The sequence below is a fragment of the Melospiza melodia genome, chromosome 8, assembly GCF_035770615.1.
Source record: "Melospiza melodia melodia isolate bMelMel2 chromosome 8, bMelMel2.pri, whole genome shotgun sequence".
Taxonomy (NCBI): Eukaryota; Metazoa; Chordata; class Aves; order Passeriformes; family Passerellidae; genus Melospiza; species Melospiza melodia.
Genome location: NC_086201.1, coordinates 18,998,769 through 19,018,055, shown reverse-complemented (window position 1 = coordinate 19,018,055; position 19,287 = coordinate 18,998,769). Strand labels below are relative to the sequence as shown.

At 42.3% G+C, this 19,287-nt stretch overlaps 1 protein-coding gene across 2 annotated transcripts in view; it reads right to left on the bottom strand.

The window, feature by feature from the left end:
* Window positions 1–19,050, bottom strand: part of CERS6 (ceramide synthase 6) — a 96,975-nt gene extending 77,925 nt beyond the window's left edge. Inside the window, exon 1 of one of the 2 annotated variants that reach the window (XM_063162059.1) lies at window positions 18,763–19,050. In XM_063162059.1, the coding sequence (XP_063018129.1) occupies window positions 18,763–18,932 (170 nt within the window). In that variant the 5' untranslated portion in view covers window positions 18,933–19,050. The remainder of the gene's footprint in view (window positions 1–18,762) is intronic. The other variant, XM_063162060.1, reaches the window with a different exon arrangement.
* Window positions 19,051–19,287: the final 237 nt, after the last annotated feature.

Genomic DNA, 19,287 nt, shown 5'->3' with positions numbered 1-19,287 from the left:
CCAAATGGAAGTGACAGCCAGTCTCTCACCCAGCTGGGTTACAGATTAGCCATGTGCAGTATTTCTGCACTTGAACTGTGGAGTGCTGTACACTTGGCAAGAGGACAAAGAAAGGAGAAGATGGAATAGGGAGGAGAAATACTGAGGCAGGAGTTACTGCAGGACTTCTTTGGAAGCCTTGCCCATAACAGCCCAGGCAAACACAGATGTTACAGCCCACCACATGCACTTGGCCAGCCTCACACTTCCCTGCTGCACACACTCCAAACACTCAGCATGCACACCAGTTAAGTGTCTGCACAGTGCCTGAACTGCAGAAGGCTTTGCAAGCACTGAGGACATGGTAATTAGCAACTTTACAGAGAATCACAGGTCAAACTCTGTCCTCCCTTGAGAACAAATTAGACATGATGTCTATATCCAAGATACACAACCAAATACCTCAGCCCAAGTGGGACTTGGGCTCAGAGTGGGACTGGGAATGTCAGGCCAGCAGATATGATGCCAAAGAAGGATACTCAGAGCACCTCCTTTCAGCTCCTGGGGCTGACAGTCACTTTCTTGACATGCATGTTAGCCATGACCCCCTAGAGAAAATTACTGACACAGCCTGGCTCCCAAAAAGCAGGACTGCTGACTCCACCAGCTACAGCCAGGCACAAAAAGAAAAGGAAAAGTCTTCAGAATACCCTGGACTATGGCATAATTCCAAATGTTTCCTTTAGAATAGGAAACAGTGATGAAATTATTCCATTGCAGGATCAGCTTCTACCTACAGGGATATCCCTCCAGGTTCAGAGAGAAGCACTGGCAAGCCAAAGGGGGGAGGGAGAAGGAGGGCTGATGAATGGTGCTGCACCAAGGGCACAGCAGCATGCAGCCAGTTCCAAGCCTGGCTAAGGGAGGAGCTCCCACAAAGCCTACAGAACCTCCCCTGGTCCAACACCACTTGGCTTTGCTCTTTCCCCAGCACTGTGGTCCCCTCCTTGCCAGCCGAGAGCTGCAAACTCTAGCCCTTCCAAGAGCCTCTCCAGCTGGCACCAACCAACACTGGAGCCACAGCAGTGCCATGAGAGAGCAGAGATCACAAGCAAACAGTGAGAAACTGCAAAGCAGCATGAAGCCACATTCCAAGGCCATTGCCTACAGCACAACGAAAGAGAGCCTCCAGGCAGAGAGCTAGGAAGCTAGGATGTAACCAGCAAGGATGGGTTTATGCAGTCTCCTGACACAATTTCGGCAGGATCTCACAGCAGCTTCAGGAACAAAACTCAGTTTGCTGGTTTTCAGTAGGTTATGGTTTTCCTGTAGCAGATGCAAACAGCTCAAAAACCAAACCAGTTATTAAGAAATGCAGAAAAGGTAAAAATCCCTTGTTGGGCTGGCCAACCCCAGAGCCATGCATCAGTTAATCAGGCACTCTAGAAGGAATCCATAATCAAAAGGAAGAAAAAAATTATTCACAAATCTGTTCAGCAACTGAATATCCCCCTTCAAATGTCTGTTGTCATGTTTATTCAGAGCATCTGGAGGATCAAAGCTCTGGTCAAAGCCTGTCATGAATCCCCATGCTGCTGCAGAATTTAGTACTAATCCCTGGTGCTTCATCGCTAAATAAGGAAAGAAAAATAAACAAACAAGCAAACCAAGCAAAGGCCAGGGCAAGTGCTATAAATAGATATAAGAAAGCCAAATTATTAGTTTAGAGATGCTATCAAAAAATTTAAAACAAAAGTCTTTCAGCCCCCTTTAGCTTTGTGTGCAAAGCAGTACCATAGCTCCTATGCAAAGTAAGAGTGAGTGTATTTCACATACACAGTAATATTGCAGGCAGGACAAAAAGCCAAGCATGGAATGCCACACACGAGAGGATCGAGCAGCAGGGCACAAAGCAGCAAACCCCACAGAAATCCACCAGAAGTAGGTGACTTCCCTTACTTCCTCACCACACGTGCATATTTCATGACACATTACACTATATACAATGATGACAAAATTTTATGTTTTAACACACCAAATTTGAACATTCAAAATCAATGCAGCTGCTCACATAGGGGAAAAAAAAGCTCTTCTATAGCAGCAGATTTATAATTGAGTCTGTCTGCACATCCATGCAGATTGAAAAAACTAGGTCAAATCTTTTGCTAGTCAACCTCGCTGCCATTCCTCCCTAGCCCTCCTCCCCCTTTAGATTTCAGCAGTTATTGAAGGAATCAATTAACAGACCTGTCATGCAGGTCTCAAATTGCTTCTGCCTGGTACATATCAGGGAGGTCATCTGTGGAACTACAGATGGAAGGGAAAAAAAATTAAATCATTATAGTCTTTCCTATTCACAAATCCTAATCCTAGAGCACATGTACTACTGAATGCTACTAGGGTCCATTAGCAATCAAATAAATGATGCATGTTAGAAAATAGATGTAGAAGGAAAGGGGCAAGAGACAGACAAATATAGGCTAGAAAGAAGCAAAAATAGAGGAATTGCTGTGCTTTCACTTTTGCTGTGCTTGCAGCAAAACCATAATAGCATCTGCTGCTTTTAATGACATCTTGCTAGTGTATTTTGTACAGCTTCCTGGTGAACAGTTTTAGAAATCTCATAAATATTTCCATTTTGACACTAGATTTCAAAGAGAAACTATAATACTAGGTTTATATCTACTCACCACCCTGAGAATTGTTTAAACAATTCTTGTCTGGAAAAAAGGACTCACACTGGAATTCATATATTCACTGTCACAAAGGCATTAAGTGGGTTTTTAAATCTTCACAAAATGTAGGGACTAAGACAATCCAACTGCAGCTTACTCATTTTTAGTCATTTCTCTCCTTCTGTTGCAGAGACAGAAGGGACTCTATTTCATTATCATAAAAAAAAATGCCATTTTGTATCAGGCAAATACTAAAACAAATCACTCTTGAACCCTATTTCCACGACATGCAATGTGCTACCGGACAAGTTTGTGCAAGAAGGTGAAGAAATCAACTTCCTGACTTACTGCAGTGATGGCCAGCCTAACAGGTTTGGCAAGGCTCATACCACAGCCTGCACATGGGTGAATGCCACAGGACTGCTGACTGGCAGCTGAAGGCTGGGGTGGACCAGCCCCAGCTCTTAGTGGCAAGCACCTCCTCAAACCATGCAGTGCCAGCAGCCTTGTGTGCTGTGCTGATGGTGCCAGGGGCGCTGGGACAGCAGCCAAGGGGCTCCAGAGGTGGCAAAGCAAGGGCTGGGGCAGAGGGGAGGGTGCTGCTGCCAGGCAGGAGTGCCTCGCTCATTTCCTTTGGTGGAAAAGAATGACCAGTGTGCAATGTGACACGTGCAGATCTGGCTGGCAAAATTCACAACCAATCCTGAGCCCTTTTAGTTCAATTCAATGGAAATCATCATCATTTCACTTTCCACACAGGTACTGTGCAGAGTTTATGTTGTGCTGCTGAAGCCATTCTCTCTCACCAGCAAACCCAGGACTATCCCAGACCACCCAGACAAGCCATTTAGAGCACAGTATACAGCTGAGTAGCAGACTACACAGACTGCATCCTAAATTCTAGAATGTGCCCAGGGAGCCTTTGTCTTTGATATTTTTTTTCACTTTTACCATTCCTGCCTTTGGCTAAATTCCTTTGAAGCTAAGCCTATGCTGCACGTAACTCATCTAAACCAGCCCCATTTAGCCCTTGTTTCTGAGTAGCATCTTATCTATAGCAGTTACAGATGAACTTTCATTGTCTTGAATAATTTTTCATCCTTAACTCAGCAAGCCATAAACAATTATTGCCTCAATACCTTAGATAAACTATGGAAATCCTGAGGAAAACGTTTGGGCTCTCTTTTGGGCTGATTAGTTCATGTTTGTTTCACCAGGTTTTTTGACAGTGACACATTTAGAAGGGGGAAGCATCTTGGACCTGAAGCCAGAAAGACATTCAGAATGCGAACCCTCTGTTGAATGTATACTGGATCAGAGGGTAAGCAAAGAAATGGCAAGGATGGAATTCTCGAGGTAGATATGAGGAGTTGGCAAAGTAAAGTAGGAAAAACAAGCATTTGCAAGAGAAATATGAAACGAAAACCATTCTGGAACCACTACATTGACAGGTAGCAACATTTGGCATATTTACTCGGTTTTGAAGCCTGTACTTTAATGCTCAGTATTTCTACTTGAGCTGTGTTCATGAATGATGGTCTAAAACAGATCTTTTGCTTCTAGAAAAATGCAAAGCTCATTTTGTGTTAATCCTCTGAACAGTGGTGAGATAGTATGTCTGCATTTACCTAAATACTTCCTTCATTTATCTTTTGTTTTAAATACAGCCCCACAATGAGAAACACTGAGATTCAAAAAGGTGTTTTTTCACTATCCTAATCAATAGATAAATTGTACAATAACTTGTGAAACTTCATTTGCATTAGTATGGGGTTTTTTTTCCCCACAAATCAATCAGAAACTGGTGCTGTTCTTTAATGATGTCTAGCAGATCAACACTCTCAGCTAGGTTTGTTCCTATATGATGCCAAGTTTATTTTTGCTTCTAAAATAGTAGCTGAAATCATAAAAACTAAGCTGGAAATTGCTTTCTCCTTCATTTATTAAAAAAGCTACTCAAACTAATGTTTTATGCAATTTACAATAGCTCTCAAAACCATTCAAACTATTTAAAGAAGGCGAATTTTTTAAATTGTTTAAATTCCTTGTGTTAGATCATTAATGTATCTTTTGATTGATAGTCTAATGACAAACTTAACAGAAGATCTCCTTTATGAAACAGGTGCTTCTCAAAATCCCCAAATAAAGTTTGCAGATTTTTTTCCCTAAGCCTCAGTTATTGGGAAAATATCTGCAAGTCTTTCAGAGAACAGCTCAAGTCCTTTATTGGGTTCTTGCCATAGGAACATCTGCTCAGTCTATAAATTAATTGCTGAAAACATCTTGTGCTTCTAGATGATCCAGGCAATCATAACTGTTCTGGGTTACTAGAGAACATTACCATTTTTCTCACACACACAGACACCATCCCCCCTTACAGCACACCATAAAACACGAACAATTCTTTGGCACTATTCTTAATGTCATAAAAGAAACTTTGTCTGCTAATTAAGTCATAGGAGTAGCACACTATTAGGTTCCCCAGATGATTTAAGCAGTACTTTTGTGCTGTGATAGCTTGTGACCATTAAGGATGCCTTGTCTAGCTGATTGGAAATGTTCTTTATCTTAAAATCAAGAATCCTTTTATCAGTCTTGGTTTGCCAACAGCAGAGTTTGTCAGGCAGTTGCAATGTGCAAAGCAGAGTTCACTTTAGACAAGTAACAATAGCAATATTTCCCTCTGTCACAAATGGCCCACCAGACTCAAATTTCACCTACTTGCTCCATACTCAAGGTCACCCATTGTTCTTGGCTATACTGAGGTTTGTCACCTCAGCTGTAAATCCTCTGTTCTTGGAACTCTCAGCTCACCAATCAGAAATTGTCTCATTTTAACACTATTTTTAACCTCTACAGATGCAAGCCACTTTCCCCAATGACACTTAACACAAATCTCCTTTATTTCCTTTCAGCTACCTTTCAGACCACTTCCTGGTCTCACTGACCACCCAGCACAGGGTTCTGCTGAATGACAAGGACCCAATCTACCACTAAGATCTTCCAGAAATAACAGTACCTACATTTGCCAACCAACCTGGAAGGTTATTAATTTACTTATTTTGGAAAGTAAAGAAAGGGTGTTGTCCCTCCCAAATAACAGATTTCTAGATGTCATCAGAAGAGCTAAATATACACCAGTCCATAATCATTTTGACCCAGCTGGCATCTCTTAGTTGTCATCTGTCTTCATTAATGATTTTGCAAGAAGGTGGGTGTGGGGCTGGGCACGCTACACCTTCCACGTGGGACCAGACTGCAATGATACAAACACTATGGCTTTCTTACTGCCAAGAAAAAAAAAAAAAAAAAAAAAAAAAAGGTAAAATTTGAATTCTTCTGAAGAATTTTCAGGTCTGTTTCATGTTTTGTTAACAACTTGAGGAAGACAAGACATACATACATCAAGCTTCTTCCTTGCCTAGGATATAAGTGTTCTCATATTCCTTTGAATTTAGAAGCATATCTGAAGGGAATAGTTCCAAACACATTGTTTCTGGTGACACAAGCAAACAGGCATGCCTGGTTACACCACAGTCCGCCCAGGTGCACACACTTACATCACAGTCATGTTTTCCCCACACACAAGGTATCTTTAGTCCCACTCCCCTCTCCCACTCTCCCTAAGACACCTGTGTGCTCCTTCCAGTTCTACTTCTCTGCCCCATTCCTACCTCTGGTCCTCAACCTCTTTCATTAACCATTTTTACCTAGCAAGTACAGGAAGAGTTTGGTGAGTAATTAGTTCTCTAAACTTTGAATTCCAAGTAAGCAACAGAAGTGTCAAGATATTGAAGAGCAGCAGATTGTCACACCACAAGTCATGTGGCTGCTGCACTGCATCTCCACAAAAATTATCTGCATTACTCACACTCATGAGGGGGTTGACTTGTCGTGATCTGTCATCTGAGATGCAAATATTTATTGATGGCACAGAAGTATTCCAACTTCTGCTTTTATAACTCATTCTTTTAATGCTGTTAAGAGGGTTTGGAATGCCAAATTCACTCAGCTTGTTCTGCATTAGGACCAAAAGAACTTGCATTTTATCATTATTTCGTTTATACCATAAACAATCCAGCTGCAGAAGAAAGATCTAAACTTAGAACTACAAACTCACAGCTGAAGCACACTCCACTAGTGTGCTATTGTCATAAATAAACCCTAAGAGTAAGAAGTCCTTAATTAAAATTACAACAATTACAAGAGAATAACTTTGTAAGTATTTTTTCTTTTGTGTCCTAGATAACATTCAGGTGTCCAAAAGCATTATTACAATCCATATTTTTAGTGAGTTACAAAATTTATTTCTTTTTAGCCAAATCAAGAGGACACATCTCTTTGGTATAGAGCACTGCCACACACAGCAGCCCTCCTCCACTCACAGGTCTTCATGCCAAGCATCATCCCATGCCAAATGTAGAACAGCATCAGCATTTCCTTCTGCTGGTTTTTCACTTTTACACAGCCTTATTAGACACAGGCAGTGATGCAACCATCGTATTATTGTTCAGTCCTTTCTCAACTGTTCAAATGCATTAAGTTCCCTTTATAGACCTGCATCAGAAAACACCCCCTCAAAACAAGCAAATAATCAACTCTACTATTACTACTGTTGCTATTACTATGCTTTCAATACAATTTCTGAGGTAAGAAATGAGAAAGGAAAATGTGTATGACTCTTCTGGGAACACTGTAAATGGATAAGCAAGGTGATACCATTAAAATTAAAATAGCCTGACAGTTTGCATTTTGCAACCATGAAGTGTTCCTTTTCTTTCTTTTAAGTAATAAGCTAGAAAATTTCCAGGCAAGACAATAGTGAAGAAGGTGTTAAGAAGCAAAAACAAAAAATTAACTGTTCAGTGGCTGTTAGAGCTTAGAGCTTCTCACTCTGCAAAAAACTTTTTGCTATCAGTGATAGTTCTCACTAAAAATTTTTTAGAAGCAATAAGCAGGTACTGTAGTTATCCCCATATCATAAAAAAAGGACCCCAGGCCCCATGATACATTACTCAAAATAATCAGAAAACACAAGCACACTAAATTTTAGTCCTCTACTTGACTATAATATTCAAATTGAGACCTCCTGAGATGAGGAGCCTCACTCTTTCAATGTCAACAGCAAAACCAGACCAAAGTACTTTTCATTACTCTCCCACAGGCCAGCAGTGTGGAGGGTCAGAAGGATGCCATGCTCACTCCTGTGATTAAGTTTCTTGGTTGGTAACCACTCTTCTGAAGGAAAAGCTGAGAGGGAACTTTTGCCAAGCCTTCAGCTGAAGAAAGCTCAGTGGATGGAGGCTGAAAGAAAATACAGGGTGGATCCAATGAATGCACTGTTCATTATGCAAGTGCACTCATTCAGAGGCCTCTTTATGTCATTCAGTATAAACAAATACCTGCAGCAGGAGCAGGCAAGGCAAAAAAAGCCTTGTTGTGAAGCAGAGTGGCAGACTTATTGAGAAAGTGATGGAGGTCATCATTACAACCTATTTTAATATCAACTTGAACACACAACCTGTTGTACTCTCTAAATCACAAAATCATCACACGTGGAACAAACATTGTCATCATCATAAGAATGACACTTTTCTTTTTCTGTTTGTACTCAGAGCTCTCAATAGCTGCTGATATTGTTACTGTGGCAGTGACTACAGTTTCCATAGAATGCCAGGGTTTATTTATATATACATATATATAGGTATAGAGATAAAGTTGCTTTGCTTCATAATAACTAAAACAGCAACCTAATTATTAGATTAGATTACTATATTACTAAAATCCCATGGATACAAATGACCATGCATGATGTCATAAAACTTCTGGTCTTTCACAGAGGTTGTAAGCTGATAAAACTCAGCAAAAGTTGATTTCTAATTTATATTGGCAGAAGATCAGACTCAGGACATTTGAGTAAATAAATTATATTCAAGTGTAATGCAGATCCTCAAATCAGTTCAACCACCCTCAAAGACACTGTAATTTACACCTCCTGCAGACCTTACTGTTTGCAAATAACCTGATAAGACTGTGTGACAAAACTCTTTATGCATGTAATACATGTTTCACAAAATTAATGCTCTTTTTACATTAAAATTAATCTAGGAAAACAAATGCTAATGTTGGAAGACCAACAACTAGCCTGATGTATGGAATCCAGGATGTTTCACAGTAAACTCTATGAAGTCACTGGGATGGGAGCATGAAAACCCCTGATCCTCATTTTTTCATGTATGATTTAGGATTTACCAGTCCATGTGCATCAGGCAGGCCTAAAGCTTTGCAAGGGATTCACAGAAGCCCCAGGTGACATTAATACAAGTCTGAAAAAGAAGACAAGATGCAAGTGGTAATATTTGGATTCTAAGGACTGTTTTTATATATGAAGATGAACTAATCTCACTTTTTATTTGAAATTTCTACATGTGAACAAGAAGGTAAGATGTTGAATACTAATGCCTTGGCTCTCCATTCCAACAAGCCTTCCCCAAGACAGAAACCCATAGCCACAAATAAACAAAAAAGTCAAACAAAACCCATATCACCTTCCTATTGTGGTCAAGGTTTCAAGTCAGTCATGGGTATTCAAGGGAAGCAGAGTCCTGTGCATATTGTACACAAAACCCTGGATATTGAGGACTGAAATCCCAGAATCACTTTATGGCCTAGCTGGCAATGTCCTTGCTTTGACAGATACCTCCTCTCTGTATATAGCTTCTCAATGTGCTGTGCTCTAGTCTGAGAGCTGGAAGAGGATGGCAGATTATTTAGCAGATGTCATTTTCTTAGTCAATGCACTTGGGTTATTTTCAAACCATTTAAAAAAATATTTCCTGGTATAGATCCAGGACTTTACAGAAAAAAAATGTGAAAGAAGCTATGGTTTCTTCCTGATAAGCGCATGAAGGGTTTTCAGTTGGGGATGACCAACACATTGGTTTTTCCACCAAACTGAGAAAGACCCTTGATAAAATTAGGATCAGTTTGAAACCCTTGAGAACCCTTAAAAATAAGTGTAAAAGCAGATCCTTCAAGGTATATTTGAAGTTTTCTTTCCTTTGAGGCAACTTATTTAAGAGGTTTGTTGTTAGTATTTAAAGCTCTAAACCACTCAGGTGTTACACCTGGATTATTGGGGAAGCAAGGCAAAACACAGGGAACACTCCTGTGATGGATAAAAGCAGCTGGGCTCTCTTCAAACCTCAGAGGCAGCTCTCAGAGGAAGAGTGAGCAAGATGAAGTAGTGTCCTATTTCTGCCAGCACACTCTTCATCTTTGCAACTGAAGGTAAATGTCAGGCTAGAGATTCAAACTATTGCCATCTCTAACAAACCATCAGCCTATTTGCAAAAAAACAACCTGTTAAGAGGCAATTTTACACATTACCTGTTAAGGGGTAATTTTTTCCTCTGATAAAACACAAAACAAACAGGAAAACACAATTAAACTTTCTGTGTATCATGGATGATACAAGCTGGTTAACTCTGGTGAGAATAGAATGTGTGATTCTGGAGGCTGGTAATGCTACAGAGATCTCATTTTTATCTCTAGATCCTTGCCTTGTAACCAAATCCATTTATCAGCGTTGGCTGAAAGTCAGGACATCTGCTCCTGATGAAATTTTGACATTTCTAACTTTGCATTTCATTCCAAACTGGAAGAAAATCAAGTATTTTTCATGTTTCCTGTAAATGCTCTAGAAAATAACAATTCCACATTAGCACACATGACAGTACCTCTAACTGGGAGAAAAGATATGTTTCTTCTGTCAAGCATCACTGTTTCATTATCACCCCAAAAAGTGACATTTCGAAATATCTCATTTTCTCGAGTAGTCAGTATTTTACATCCACACCTTACACCTATTTTTTGATGTAAGAATATTAAAAACAAAATAGAAAAAAGCACATTGCATCAGAGTGATATGATGCCACTGTGGCATGTAAATTACTCTCTCTCATGCACATATACAAATATATTTTCAACTCTGCATTTTATTACCAATATAAAGAATTGGTGAACGTGAGACTAAAGACTGCCTTCTCTCTTTTTTCCCCTAAGTCTGATCTACTCTTATTATCATGAACAAAGGGAATAAAAGCTTTTGCAGTAAGGCATGTGATTTCTGTTTTCTGTTGTCTAAGCACCTCTTTCTGTGAATTTTTTCAAACCCAAAATTATCTTAAAGATATTGCAGTGTTGAGAAGAAACAACTTAAGTGGAACAAAACTAAAATTATCCTCAAAATGGTCTGTTATAATCAAATTGTATGCTGTAGGAGACTCAAAGCATTCCTCCTAGAAGGGGAACAGAATGTGTTTACTTCAAAGCAACTCAGACTTCATTCTGGGTACCTATAAGTTAATTCCTGTCTTAGGTAGAGGAGATCCACATCTATTTCTCAGTTTACATCCCATCTCCTCACACACCAGACTACAATAAAAATCAGAAGATCTATCCTTCAGAAAATGGAAAATCCAGATGTCCATTCAATCAAATGTTACATGCTCTGCCCTAATTTTCTTCTGTAAACTTCAACTTAATCCTCTCCTATTCAGTTTTCCAACACAGGTTACAAACTTCATGCAGACACAGGTCTCAGGAGTGCCCTGGAGGCCTGCACCTCTGTCGTTCTGTGAGGTTTGTGATTTCACACAATCACCAAGGCTGGAAGAGACCTCTGGAGATCACCCAGTCTGCTGGATGGTCAATCAGTGCAGGACTATGCCCGTGCTCTCCAAGTACATCCACAACTGGAGACTCCACAGCCTCCCTGGGGAACGTGTCACAGTGCTTCACCACCAGCCCAAGAAAAAGTTTGTTTACACAGAATTTCCTGCACATCAATTGCGTGTTGCCTCTCGTCCTTTCACATACATCACTAAGAAGAATCTGTGTCCACCAGCACTCCCAAAACTCCATCTACAGTTCAATTTGTCATCATAACAATGCAATCACTGTTAATTTAGTCCAAGTGTTGTAACACTGGGAAATGTTTGGAGCCGGAACTACTGAAATATTTTCAGGCTACTCTCTTATCATATCAGTTCTCACCCTCCTCTCATACTACTGTGTGGGAAAAACTGACAGATAAGAATCAACCACTCAATTACCACTCAATTATTGCTTCAATATATACACAACACGTTTCTGCTTGTGGTCTAACCACCTGCATTTCTTTTTCTCAACAGTTTCTTTCCAACATGATGCCCATAACAGGAACTTATTATACCAAACTGGACCTGATCGTTTCATCCAGCAGCATGCTTTGGACAACCACAAGTATTGAAGTGGAAAAAGGTAATGGACAAATGCAGAAAAGCTGGTCAACAAGCACATATTCATGACCCACTCATTTCTTAGAACTTTGTTTTCAACAGAAACAACTGGTCTTACCAGATGTAAGGGGATTCTGGTCTTGACAAAGCACTGGTCTCATCTGCTACAGCAGAGCTCAGGAGAGCTGCAGGCCTGATAGTCAGCTGATGAGAGACTGGAGCCCTTCAGCTGAACAGGTCTCCTCCTGGTTGAAAAGTGCTACCTGAGTTCACCCACCACCCCAAAAATTTCTGAGCTCACTTTCATTTCATGTACATTTAATTTTGTCTGCTTTGTCACACTGTAATGCCCACTGGTTTACACTAGCATTCCACATTTACACTGCCCGCTTACAGTGTTTCAGCAGTTGCCATATCAAGGCTAATTTCTGTGCACCTTAAGGAACACACCTTGTTTGGGCAATCCCCTTAAAAAGCACACCAAGCAGGCTATCTCTAACTATGGAGGCAACTGTGTCTCAGCAATACACACATCACACAGTCACAACAGACACAAGGAAGAGCAAGCACAAGGGATATTACAACACACCACTCTGATCTTCCTTTCACATTACTTCTGTGATCAGGGACTGCTTTTGAGTAAGCTCTTTACTTTGAGCTATAGAGCACAGTCTTATTTCCAAATAAGCAATTCCCTGCCACTGCAGGAAAGCATCTCTCATTAGTCTAGGCAGTTTAGCTCGTTTGTACCATTTCAAGGTAGACAGTATCGGTACAAAAGCAGTTTTCATAGTTTAGAGTTCTGTCAAACACTTTAGGAAAGTATAAACTGAGAGCAGTCTTCACTTCCACTGTATTCTCAGTGAAAAGACAGGAGTCCCACAGACATGGTAAACAGCAGTCCCAACCAAAGTTCAGGTATCTGAATTTCCTCAATGTCATATAGAACTGAAATCAGTCATGAACAGAGTGAAAAGGGACTGAAGAGATCCCAATGCTGCAGTGAGGATTTCAGCATCATTTTTATTAAATCAAAATTAAGGCTTTTTGTGCTTGCAGAACTAAAAAATACTAAGTTTACCTCAGAGGATGGCAAATGGGCAGTGAGTAGATTTGATGACACCACGTTATGTTATTTCACTGCTTATAAAAATAGAGCTACTAGCTTTTGCAAATGATAAACACTACTGAGAGCACAAAATACTCTAGCCTCAAGAACGTAAGATTTTATGCCAATGAACACATTCTAAGCTCTGACCTCTGTTTGTGCACCACTGTTCACTATGTCAGCAAGATTTATTTCTTTTAATACAGTACTATAGGCTATTGCCCTCATCCATACAGGAGAAACCAATACAGTGAAGATATTATTAAAAGGAAGCTTCTACTCTACTGCATTTGCACTGTGAAAAAATACAAGTGATCTAGGTATTTTGCTGTAACTATCCTAGTGTGACCTGTGAGCACAGAGAGGCTTTTCATCACTTCAGACCAAACTTTAATGTGCATCATTTATAATATTAAAATTAGTTTTAGGTTAGTGAACCTGAATGTTATTTCATTAATACAAGGTAGTCTGGAGACCCTTAGCATTTCATTCCTCCCTGTGCAAAACATAACTTGGATTAATAGCCAATATACATGACATAGTTAACAGGATGTTACACTCCTTTCCAATTCTTAAATTTTCTTACTAATTGTACAATTACGTGAGAGTTGAAATTTGATTGTGCTACATCAGTAATAGTTACATGAGGCTTTACAATTGCTCAGAAACATTAAAGTTTCACAACAGCAGAATTTGCTATTAAGAGAGGTATTAACTACATAGGGAAAAAAAAAATACAGTTCACTCTCTGTTTTATGTGCAGAAGTCACAAGTTTGTGTTACAGTTCCACCTGAAAACCATCTCTAGGATTTCAGCTGACTGTGCTAAATACTCCAGTTCTCTCACCCTGGCTGCAGTTTGACTACTTCAGAACAACCAGAAAGGCATCATCATAAACTGATGGACACTATATGGTGCAGTGTTGGTCTTCTGCAAGGACTATGTGCTAAAAACATTTCCTCCCAGAGGACAGAAGTTCTCAGCCCATCTGATTGTCAGAAACAAGACATTAGTGATTCCTCCTGTTCCAAATAATCAGAGATTCACATGTTTCATGATCAGAGACCCTTCCTTTCCCTTGGCTGCCCCCCAAAATCTGTCAGTGCCCAGTGAGTGAAGGAAGTCACTCTGGGGGGAGACACAAAGCAATCCAGGTGTTAGATCAGCAGCTCCAAGGAACTGTTGATACACATCACATACATCTGATTGTCCATCGGGTGTCAACACAGTCTTAAGCATACAGCTTGATATTATATAAGGTTACATCACTTACAAAAGCTATATAGTTTTATGCTGTAATTTTAACTTTCTTCTCCAAACTCCAAGACCATCTCTAGACAGGCACAGAAACACCACATGCTAATAAACTGTCAGCCTAGGGCACGCAAGGGATATTTACCAACTTGAGACAAAAGAACAGACCTCCCCCCCAAACTATAGTCAAATAAACACTGTTCAGCTCAGGCATCAGCCCTGTTGACAGGAACAGAGATAGATTTTAGGGAACAGAATATCACAAGTGGTAATTTACTAAATATTTGGTATGGACTAATAAGACACTGGTCTGCAGATACGTAGAAAGGAGCAGCATACCAGAAGCTATTCTTTTTCCAAAAATAAATCCTTCGCAAACACCTATTAATCAGTGACAGAGGCAGAAGCAGGGCAGCAGAAAGAGACACAACACAGGTAATTTGGATCCAATTGCGTGGTTGCAGGAATCCAGGCCGGAACCAAACTGGAGTTGCTACCAGTAACTGGAACCTGCTCTGAGACAAAACCCACTCACAGGCTCCCAGCACCCACTAGTGACCTGTCACTGAAACCTTTCATTGGCAGAGCTCTGGTTTAGCTGTCACACTTCTCTCACATGGATATTTTAGGAATCACTTCTAATGGCATTCTCTTCTGGAGCTCAGCATGCATTTCCCATTTAACTCCTAATTTTAAGACCGACGCCAACACACATCTGTGAACGGCCTGATACGAAGGACATTCAAATAATGTGCATTTTATCCACTGCACCTCCTTTTAAAGGAACACTCCAAGCCTCTGTGTGAACACACAGCCACATTACCCAGCAGAGATGTGTACCAGCCAGCACCAGTGTGCCTGAGCACTCACTGCACTGGTCTGAGCTGGTAAGAGACAGGCCAAGAAGACAACAGCTCTCCAGGTAAAACAACCCCTTTGTTGGGAAGTGTTAGTCTGCAAGTGTTAGTGGCTGAAGCTCACCCCTGCCACCCTGGGAAACAAAAACTGGTTATATAAAGAAAAAGATAAATGACAGAAAATTAGTAACTTAAAGAAACACAGAGAAATGAACAGTACAATCAGCAAGATATAAATGCATTTTCAAGCTATTTACTGCTAAGGATCTATTGTTACTTTTAAAAATGAAGTTGATTTAAAGTTGAAAAGAAATATTCTTTTAGTTATTTTATTTCCAGGGTCTGTCTTTTCTTACATGTTAGCAATTTCAATATGCTATTCAATTTCAACAGAATTAAGCATTTAGTAAATAGCAATCAAGCAAAAAGAAAAAGCCCTATATGTCATCTTATGGAAAAAAATTATAAAAAAAGGTAAAGAAAGAACTGAACATGCATCCACTTACATACAAATGAATTACACCTGAATTATCAGATTTTGCCTAACACACAGGGAAGTAAGCAAAAAATCTATAAATATTACAGCCTAGAAAAAGGTTTTGACAGAAAAAGCCATCAGTGCCCCACCCAACCTCTCCAGATGAGGTTCTGGGCCGCTGGAAGTACAGAAAGCTAGTACAGTCACTTCCAAACTTTGTATTCTGTCTAGCCTCTTTTTTGTTGTAAAATCCCACTGATACTAGGTATTTAAAAAAACAAAATTTGTACGTATACACTACACACCAGAAACACTCATAAGACTATGTATTGTCATCTGAATGAATTTTTATAGGTAGCAAAAATATATATATACACATGCCCATACAGTCATTGTATCATGTCACCCAGATCCCCTAGGTACTCTACTGTGACATACTAAATGAAAATCAGCTGAGGTAACCTTTGAGACTGAATTATCATTACAAAAGCAGTTTCAAATAAAAGCCATGAATTTCCATACGCTCACGTCTACAGTATCTTGATTGGAGTAGTAGTAAATGATGTGGCTGGCTCAGCTCAAGCCAGTGCAGCTGTTGCTATATATAATCAAGCTGCCTCTGACCTTATGAGCCATTCCATCAGCTGCAGAATATCAGCATCACCTTGGAGGACTGCTCCTCATCAAGGCTGGATTACAATATAAGCAGTAAAAGCAGTTTGCTGATTCACTGAGTGACTTCATTAGATCTGAGCCTAAACTGCTGCTTACAAGATGAGGGAAATAAAACACAGTGCAACTACAGTGCAAAGATGAAGTATGAGTAACTGCAATAGGTGAGCCAAGTGTAAAGAAAGAAGCAATACCAGACTACTTGACTCAGAAGATTGCTGGACCACATCAGAAATCTGTTTTACCAGGAAACCTTTTGGAGGATTCAGTCAATTTCTGCCTTGAGAGAAGTCTCTAAAACAGAAGTGTCACCCTCTTGCTTTGTGTCCATCAAGCACACTGACTGCTGAGTGAATACAGTTTTTTTATAAGCACACACTCCTCACAGAGGAGATGCTTAGGAGTTTAGGAAAGGATGCTGCTTCTGAGCTCAGGCTGCTTTAATAAAATGCTCTACATGAAAAATCACTGTTGTAGCATGCTATGTGGATTAATCCCACACAAAACAGCCTGATTCTACTCTCACAGGGGAGTTATGAAATTGATTTTAATTTTAAAAGGAAAAACCCCATACCTAAGTAATTGTTAATAAACATCTTTGGAGGTCTCTCACCTACAATCAGGTTAGCAGAACACACTTCTAGATATAAATTTCAAAATCTGCCTGATGAATACAAGAGAATTTAAAAAATACCGGTATTCTCATCTATATGTATAACTAACACTTAAAATATAATGCATTTCAAAATTAAACATTACTTTAAATGAATGAAGAAAAATAACCCAAGTAAGTGGATACAAACTACTACATAATCAGAGCAGCTTCTACAATGCAAACAACAGCCACATCAGGATTAGCAGAAACGTGAGTTAAACTTGAGGCTGAAACTATCTCTCTGACTAGCTGTTCATCCATCAAACACAGTCCTGCTGTGATGCTTATTGCAGTTCAGATGACAAGATGCAATATCATGCACCCGCTTTCAACACTCAGAAGTACACATCATACAGATTGCAAAAAAAAAGATTAATTATTTGACATAATCTAAATACTTGTAATGGTACTCATTACTCCACTTGTAACCATATTGCAGCATTTAACTCAATTGCTTCAATTAACTTTTCACAACCTCAGGTTTTCAGGCAGATGACAATTTTTGCTGTTCAGTAAATCTGTAAAGCAACACAGAAGATAACAACAGCCGGTGACAGCTTATTTTTCAAAACAAATATGGTCCCCTCAACCAAGCTAGGCATACAGGCAAGTTCTAACCAGGGAGAGGGAATGCTTAGGAAATTTGAAGCAGTACCTGGCAGATAAGCTCTTTTATCATTTTTAAAGTATCTTTACAGCCCTTCTCTGGCATGTAGTAACTACCAGTCCTCCCTTATCTTCCTTGACTACCTTAATACCATGCCTAAGAAAACACCACTGAAAACACGTAGGTGTTGGCATAAGGAGTCGCTCTTTTGCTCTCAGCTGTTGAGGGAGCAGCACCTTTGTCAGGGGCGCAGCAGCGAGCGCAGGCGAGCACGCACCTGGCATCAGCTGCCCCCGCGCCGGGCGGCCCCTGCTCAGCACCCGCTGGCATGGGAACACGCACAGAAAACACAGAAAATCCCTGCCGACCGACCGCTAGCCTGACGCCTCATGTTTAAATACACATATATACGTATTTATGTATTTGTGAAACGTGGTTAATGAGTTCAGCAGCCTCGAAGAACGGTGAGTTTGGTTCAGAGATGAACAGCGCCTGGCGCGTTTCACCACTGAGCTTCCACATTCCGACAGCTACAGGAGTGCCCCGACACTCGGCACCGCTCACTGATACCATCTGCACTGGGCACGCACAGCTCTGCTCAGCTACCGAGAACTGTCCCTTCCCACCCGGGGCCCCACGCTGAACAGCGGGACAGTCGCCGGCCCCAGCTCCCGGGCGCTGCCGGACCCAGCGCGGGCTCCGCTGCGGACAGCGGCCCTGCGGCGGGGGCGCGGGCAAACTCTGCTGCCGGGACCGCTTCCCGCCGCGGCCGGCCGCCGCTCTTCTGGCCGAGCTTCCGTGAGGGGGGCGGACAGGGCCCCGCCGCAGCCCGAGGGTCGCGGGCAGGCGCCCCGATCCGCACGGGCGCCCGAGGGCCCGTCTCCCCGCCCGCCGCGGCCGGCGCAGGTGGCGGGAGGGCTGCGCCCATTCCCGGGCAGACCTCGCCTCCTAGCGCCCGCGCCGGGCCGCGCTGCAGGCGGCAGGAACAGCGCGCCGGCTGCCTCTCGAACCCCTCCACCTTCCTGCATCGGGCCCGCTACGTGACCCACCGAGGGGGCAGGGATAACGCAAGGGCCCGGTAAGGCCGGCAGTGCAGCGGCGGCGGGGAAGGCGCCGGGCTGACAAAGCTCCGCCGCTGCCCTTGGGCCCGCCCAGCCCAGCCAAGCCCGGGGCGGCGCGGGGGGCTCGGCGTTACCTTTCGAAGAGCAGCCGGATCATGAAGATGCAGAAGGCCAGGGGGAAGGCGAGGTAGAGGTCCTCCGCCTGCGGGAAGGCGGCTTCCTCCGTGCTCTGCAGGTCCGCCCAGGTGACGTTGTGCGGCAGCCAGAACCGCTCGTTCCAGAACCAGGCGAGGATCCCTGCCATCTTTGCTTTGTCTGCCGCGGCGCCCCTCGCTCCGCTCCGCCCGCGGCGAGGCGCGTGTGAGCGGCTGCCGGGAGAGAGGAGGATGGAGGCGTGTGTCAGCCCCGCAGCCGCGGATGATGCTGCCAAGCGCCGCCGTGCAGGTTCCCCGCCCGGCGGGGGCAGCGGCCGCCCCGCCTGTCACACGGCCGCGCCGGCACCCATTGGCTCCCGCCGCTGCTCGGGGCCCGCCGGGCGGTCCGGAGCCGCCTTCCCCCCGCCCCTTTCCCCTGCCCCAACGCCGCACCGAAGCCCGAGACCGAAGTGACGCGGCCCGAGCGAGCGGGACCCCGTCCCGGGGGCTGGCGGCAGCAGCGCT